General features: G+C 34.7%; 1 protein-coding gene across 1 annotated transcript; it reads left to right on the forward strand.

Annotated features, from left to right (window-relative positions):
• The first annotated feature begins 2,244 nt into the window (after positions 1-2,244).
• On the forward strand, positions 2,245-6,164 carry LOC127878445 (beta-1,4-mannosyltransferase egh-like). Its single transcript, XM_052424970.1, has 2 exons — positions 2,245-2,515; positions 4,685-6,164. Exon 2 carries the CDS (start codon positions 4,755-4,757, stop codon positions 6,162-6,164), a length of 1,410 nt encoding a protein of 469 aa, XP_052280930.1. The 5' UTR covers positions 2,245-2,515; positions 4,685-4,754.
• Positions 6,165-7,632: the final 1,468 nt, after the last annotated feature.

Below are 7,632 nucleotides of genomic sequence, written 5' to 3' on the forward strand. Positions count from 1 at the left end.
ACGCATGCAGACGGTATGCGGTTATACCAGCATGGAAGGTGTGTTGGTAATCTACTCTAGACTAACTGACGGGAAAACTCTGGTTGCTTAATGATTATACTTATAAAGAAACCTATGTATCAACGTGCTAAATATGGTAAATTGGCTAATAGAGTTGAACGATGCATCCAATATAGGGATGCTCGGCTTATGTTTAGTTACCTGTGTAATTGTCTTCATTACTAGTATTTTGGGGGGAAAATTGCCAAACTTTATACTACAGACATGTTCATAAATATTTTTTTGAAAAAAAAAACAACATAAAAGAATTATGTGAACATGAGATCTATATAAGACACACCGGGTCTTACTGTCTCTATCAATAGCGGAAAGTAGGGGCGTACTTTGGGCTCAAATATAGGCACACGTGAAGAAATCTATAAAATTTCGCTATGGTAGACAATTTGCATACTGTATATTGGGGTAAACCAAGAAAACCCGATTTAAGAGTATATCCACGCTTTATGCATATTTAAACAAATATTTTTTTCGCGTAGGCCAAAAAAATAATATCATTTTTGTCCACTCATGTGCACATTGCCAAAATATTAGGAAAGGCTAAACTTGTTTTGGTTAACTTTTTAAGAAACCTTCCTGTATGCAGAAAGTTTTTCCAATCTCTATTTACATGTTTTAGTTATGTTTACGACTGTACAGCAAAGTTATCGAATACGATCGAATTCAAACAATCGCAACCTTAAAGCTATTTTATTATAGGAACGACATACAAAATATACGGTCGGTCGGGTTGATGAAACACGTGACTTGTAATTAACGCCTTGTCATCATACATTATATTTTAATATAAGCGACAGCCTTTCTCGGCGCTCGAAACCATTTAACCACTGCTCCGTCGATTTTCAATGCCAATATAATATCATTTATTATTTTCCAGTAAACATCTTTGTATTTTATGCAATAGATGAAAACAACATCCTTCTACGAGTCATAAAACAATCCTTAAAAACATATTATTATGTATGTTCAATCACATTCTATGTTCAAACGAAACTTAGCGGTCTAGTTTGTATTTTAAAATGCAGAGACGCAGACGTTATCTACGTCTCTGTAAAATGAAAAGACCCATTTACCATATGAAACATTATAATTTATTTACACCAATTTTTTACTCAAGTGGGAATGGATATGCATGACACGTAGACCTCTTTTCGTAAAGAGGACGCCTTTCCGTGTCTGAGTCTGTAGGATGCCTTTTATCAGGGTTCGGATCTTTCATCGCGCTTGTATTGAAATCAAGCGCTTAACTTTCAGTTGCACCCAGACTAACATGCCTAATATCAGGGGTGGTATTCCAGAAGCATCTTAAGTTAAATTTTATTTCTATCCTTAAATTGGGAATTTTTCTTAAGTGTTTCATTTCATACTGCAATAGATCTAGTTAGGCATCGAAAATTTACATCAAAATAACATCATTGTGTCAAGTTTATTTGAGTAATACCAAAAAAAAACATGCATGTCTTTATTTAGTAAAGAAATACAAAACATTGAAATTTTGAAATTAAGTGAAAATATTTAAGAAATGACTTAAGATGTGTCTGGAATACGACCTCAGGGTAATTTTAGTCCGGATCTTCCATCGCGCTTGTATTGAAATCAAGCGCTACTAACATCTCACCAGGTGCCTTTTTATCCGTGGCGGACCAGTAATGTGTATTCTGTGACTTTACATAATACATACAAATAATATACTATCCTATGTGTGGGTTTATGTTTACAATAAAATTTACCTTAAATCGAAAATAATACTCATACAAATAACGACCCGACACAGCTAGGTATTATTACAAGTTTTGGGATGTGTGTGTTTTCATCTGGAAACATTGCCCCTCCCTATAGTGCATAAAAGGAAGCTACACCAGAGAAAATAAGACTTAATTGACCAATGGTCTTTAAACCTTAATTGGTTCTTGACCCATTGTTAGTGAAATGGCTGTTGTGCGAAATGTGCGAACGTTCTTATGAAAAGTCAACCATCAAACTGCATGTGGGGCAATGATCTAACTGTTATCAATCTTGATAATTCGCGAGATAATGGCCTCTTAACAGGATACTGATAATCGATTACGGGCAGTTTATCTTTATGCAAAGATCGATGAATGCATCTGTCAACTAACATTCCCGCACCATCGCTCTATCGCTGTTGAAATCGGGTGTCAGATAGACCGACCTCATGTGTGATCGACCGCGGGAGACCTACCTTTAATTAACAGGAAATGATAACACACGATTTAACAAAGAAAGTCTAGCATAAACAAGATATAATGTTGGATGGCCTGGTTTATTTAATTTCATATGTATACAGTTTTTAAGGAGCAAACATAGTCGCACGTGTGACATAATATTTGCAACTTTGCTGCAGACGATCTGAGTGATTTCTCCTATTTAACCGGACTATCACGAATTTATGCGGAAGTTACCGAGTCATCGATTACTTCTATGTTTATATCTTGTCTTGGTAAGATGTTCTATATTTTATCTTCAAATTCATATATGCAAACATCAAAACTTATGCGAACAAATTTATTTTAAAAACACTATTCGTAGAGTATGAAAATTACCATATAAGCACTACTTAAAATAATTACAATGACAATGAATCATCAGACAATCACATCTCCTAATGCTCTTTAAATTAATGAAGCTGAGTCATACCGTCACCGAGTCAGTGTGACTGACTGAGAGTCCGTGGGAGGGGCCAAAGAAAAGTAATTACAAAACCACTACAAAAAGGTAACAATTTACATGATGTTACTCTATTATTAACTAGGTTTTGAATGTGCTTTGTGAAATGAATCCACACAATTTGATGTATAGATTGTAACTTAACTAAATTTTGAAGCAGCATCACTATCATTCTTTTCGGATACTTACGAATTTCGGATACAAACAGATTTCGTTCCTTATTATGATGTTTTACCGTTTCTTGTATGTTATTATTTGTGCTATATTAAAATATTTTTTTAATTCGGCTAGATTGAACTTTACCGGTACGCAGTTGTTTACCACTATCGACAAAGCGGGGGTTTGGGGGCGGTAGCCCCCGATACTAAAGAAATATATAGGATAAAAGGATTATAAGGTGTTGCGTTAGTTGTTATGTGTTAGGTGTTAAGGGTTAGGGTTAGGGTACGCTGTTTGATGTTAAGTGTTGCGTACCGGTAAAGTTCAATCGTCCCTTTAATTCTTTAATAAATATAACTTTTCTTTGGGTTACGTAAAAATTGTATAAAATTCATTAGCATTAGCTGTTTTATCCTTAAGGCTGAAGTTGTATTTAAGAATCTGTCAAAAATTTTATTTTAATATGAATACATTTATTTATGTAGGCAATAGTATGAGAATTTAGAATTAACCATTACGAAGCAGAAGAAATTTAGTTTGAAAAGGCAGTTTGCATAAGATATTGGGTCTTTTTCAAAAGCAGATGAAGATTTTGTTAACTCAGATTATTAATTGTGTAAGATATATGATCATCTAATTGAACAGAAAAGCAGTTATGATTAATGTGTTATATTTCACACAGTGCTGAAATTTTTTCACTCACATATTTACTACTTAGGCCCCACCATTGTGATATATTAACTTTGAATGATCACTAAAGAAAATATATACTGTTACATTTTGACTTAATTTATTACAGTGCTTGAGTGCAAGGACTGAAAACTGCATCACTTAAATTAAGATTAAACTTTGAACTGTGTTTGTGTTCGAAAATGAAATAAATCACATGTCAAATATATGAATACACGAATAGAATTTTCATGATTACATATTTTCAAAAGTAATGAAAAAATATAAGTTTTAACTTTCATAGCAACTGCAAAACATTGTTAGCATTCTATAATTTCAGGTCTGTATAATTTCACCATAAGTGATAAAGATACTTAAATGTTATTTTCATTGAAGATATCGTAAATACCAGGTCAATTGATTTTAGTCAAGCAGCAACAGACTGGTCTTATCTTAAGTTCATTCACATTTCTAAGCTCTATCTGAAGATAAACTGTAAGGTTTAAGCATTGGTAAATGTCAGGAGTGAAATAGGAGTGATTTTATAATAAGTTTGTAATAAGTTTTTACAAAATGAGAAAGATGCAGGAAATCTTTTCAGTATTATTGCCTAAGTTTATCAGGTTTCAAATGAGGAAGTTGATGCATAATCCATTATAATATGAATGGTTGTCAGTTGAAAATGAAATCTTACTCGGGTGATGAAGTCTTGCATTGTTAAAACATGTTAAACTGAAATGTAGAAAAGTGGTTGAAATGTGAAATTTTCAATTTTTGTGGTTTGTTGTAGAAAATTGTTTTCATGTATGAATTCCATCTTGCATGTTAATTGCAAATTTTAACCATGCTACATGCATACATTGTAGAAGATTATAAGTGAATGTGTAACATTGTAATTTAAACGCTGGAGCCTGGAAAAAAAACTAAAGACTTCTTGTTTAGTTTTTGTTTACAACTGTTTGAAATTGAGTTTTTAAATAGTACAAACAATGACACATTTTCAAATAATTAGAGTACTCTGTCAGCAATGAGCTGATTGCAGTGTTTGATGATTAACTTGTATGTGCATGTTTTTAAATCTATAAATCTTAATAATGTTGTTTTCTCTTTTCAGATCTTGCCATTATACCTGTAGAATCTCAGTTAACAGTGACCATATTAATCACCTCTACAATTAACCAAACATGGAGGGATTCTCTCATATTCTCCATGTTTTGACGGTACTTTTGCTTCTGGTCATCATTTTTATCTTCAGCATTCTTGCCGGAGGATTAGGACCGGACAGAATGGCTGGATTTGACCCCTTTATCCAGTATGGACAGTGGGCAACCACGTTGCTGTACTTGTTACGGTTCCTTACTTTCATTCCTATTCCACAGGCGATTTTCAACTTTTGCGGTTTAGTGATGTACAATACTCACCCACCCAAACCAAAACTGAAGACTTCAACGCTTTTTGGCCCATTTATATGTTTTCGTGTTGTGACAAGAGGTACATTTCCTGATTTAGTGAAAAAAAATATTGAAAAAAATGTTGAAGTGTGCTCTAGGATTGGTTTGGACAATTATATTCTTGAAGTGGTCACTGACAATGTCATGAACTTAGCAAAGTCTCCAAGACATAGAGAAATTGTGGTACCAGCAAAATACCAGACCAAGAATCATACACTGTACAAAGCAAGAGCCCTGAACTACTGTTTGGAACCTGGTATTAACATGCTGACAGATAATGACTGGATTGTGCATCTGGATGAAGAAACGCTTTTAACTGAGTCATCAGTAATCGGCATTGTAAATTTTATCAATGACGGCACATATAAATTTGGACAGGGGGTGATAACGTACGCTAACGAGGAAATCGTCAGCTGGGTCACAACCCTGGCTGATCTGGTTAGAGTTGGAATGGACTACGGTATGATTAGATTCTGCCTGAAGTATCTACACAGACCTGTCTTCAGCTGGAAGGGAAGCTTTATTGTGTCAAACGCTGGAGTCGAAAAGCAGATTACCTACGACTTTGGTCTGGAAGGAAGCATTGCGGAGGACTGTTTCTTTGCACTGACTGCTTGGAAAGAAGGGCATCAGTTCGGGTTTGTAGATGGAGAAATGTGGGAGAAAAGCACATTCTCAGCCATGGACTATATTCATCAACGAAAGCGCTGGGTACAGGGTATATACAATGTGTTCTTCAGCCCACTTATACCATACCGCTACAAAGGTGGTATCACTCTCATGTTGTTATCGTGGGTTTTTATGCCATTCACTGTACCGAACATTGTGCTAGTGCCACTGTTTCCGCTGCCGATGTGGCGGTGTGTAAACGTTCTATGTGCCTTTATGGGTGCTACAATGCTTTTCTTGTTCATTTTTGGTGCTATCAAGTCATTTTCTCCACGCCGTATGGGATGGCCGAAGTATGTATTCCTCTGCTTTGTTCCAATAATAATCGTGCCAGTGTCGATGGTGTTAGAAACAATTGGTGTGGTGACTGCATTGTGTACAACCAAGAAAACATCATTCCACATTGTGGACAAACAGACCGTCTTACCAAAAACTGTATTGCCATCCACAGCTCACACTGTTCAGCATGTTTGAAAATACTTTTGTATGGCATTTGTTGGTTGTCATTTGTGTTTGGCAATGCCTGTTTTCATAAAATTATACGTAAAAAGAGGGTCCCATATAGCCAGCAGTACTACAGCTAGGATTTGCAAAGAGCATGGGGTGTTATAATGTCAAAAGGGCACTTTCGAGCATGTAGTATTTTGTCAAAAAGGCACTTTCCAGTGGGCGGTCGTATCCAGAAAGCTCCCTGTTGCTTATTAATTTTTATATTATTAATATTTCTTAGAATATATCATCTCAATTATTATTAAACTATGCAAATAAAATGTCTGTTATGAGGAATTAATTAATATCAATGTAATATGAGATTTATAAATTAAAATATGTCGAAAAAAGTAATCTTGTTTTTAAAAATAAATAAAAGGGAAGGGTTTGTCATCCAAAGCGCAGGGCTGGGCTTCAGAAGTGCAAGGTAGGGTGCCCATCCATTTAGGCATAGCTGGAGCACTGGCTAGGATCTAATATTGCAACTACAATGTAGATGCATCCTATTTCAGATTCAAATTCATGTTTTGCAGACATTGATAGAGAATATTCTTTATTAAAGTCAGAATTCCAATACTTTGTTGGTGAAAAGGGACCTTAATGGGTGTTTTTTTCATATTTGATAATCATAACATAAAGTTCTTTATGGTGCTTCATATTAAGTGGCATTTTTTTCGTTCATTGCGTGGGGTTGCGTGCGAAACCTGCTGTATCCACTTATCATTTCTGTATGAGGTACAGTGTTTACTCACTTGATAGCCATTTCGGAACATTTGGTAATGATATGAGTCGCGTCGTGCAGAAATGGGTCTTATGTCAGAAGCTACTTAATCGGCTATAATAAAGTCAGACAAGGTTGTGTGGTCCCATATGCAGACAGCAAAGCTTCTTACCAGACTGTGCAAAGCTTCAGCTGGTCTTTAGCTATGTTTGCCACGTATAACCCGTTTAAGCATGACGTTGCTCATATATATATAGAATAAAACTTTACAGGTACTGCCTTATTCTTTGTAATTATTATTTGAAAAGACCCGATAAACATGTACTACAAAACAATGGTAATAACCTGCTTTTCTGTTTATCATACCTCTATGCCCACATTTTTAAAGAAATAATATTAATAAATATAATAGAAAGGACTTTTAGGGGCAGTGGATATGTACGGTGTGTTCTTGCGTTTGGAGCATTTTTGTGCTTTATATCTATAAAATGGGCATGATTTATGTATTGTATTGTGTGTTTTTTGTTTTGAATACATGTACTTAAAACACACATTATTATTGCATTTTTAATGAGTTTGTTCATATTTTTAATGAGTTTGTTCAAGATAAAAGGTTATTTTTAGGATGAATGTTTTAGCAGAAAGTAAATATTTTGCTTATTATTTACATACATTAATGACTTTGTCATGCTCATGCTTGTAATCATCTGTTCTCATTTTACCTGCAATGTC

The sequence above is a fragment of the Dreissena polymorpha genome, chromosome 4, assembly GCF_020536995.1.
Source record: "Dreissena polymorpha isolate Duluth1 chromosome 4, UMN_Dpol_1.0, whole genome shotgun sequence".
Lineage (NCBI taxonomy): Eukaryota > Metazoa > Mollusca > Bivalvia > Myida > Dreissenidae > Dreissena > Dreissena polymorpha.

Excerpts from the sequence above, each read along its gene's own strand:
- LOC127878445 (XM_052424970.1), top strand. The coding sequence starts at position 4,755 with ATGGAGGGATTCTCTCATATTCTCCATGTTTTGACGGTACTTTTGCTT.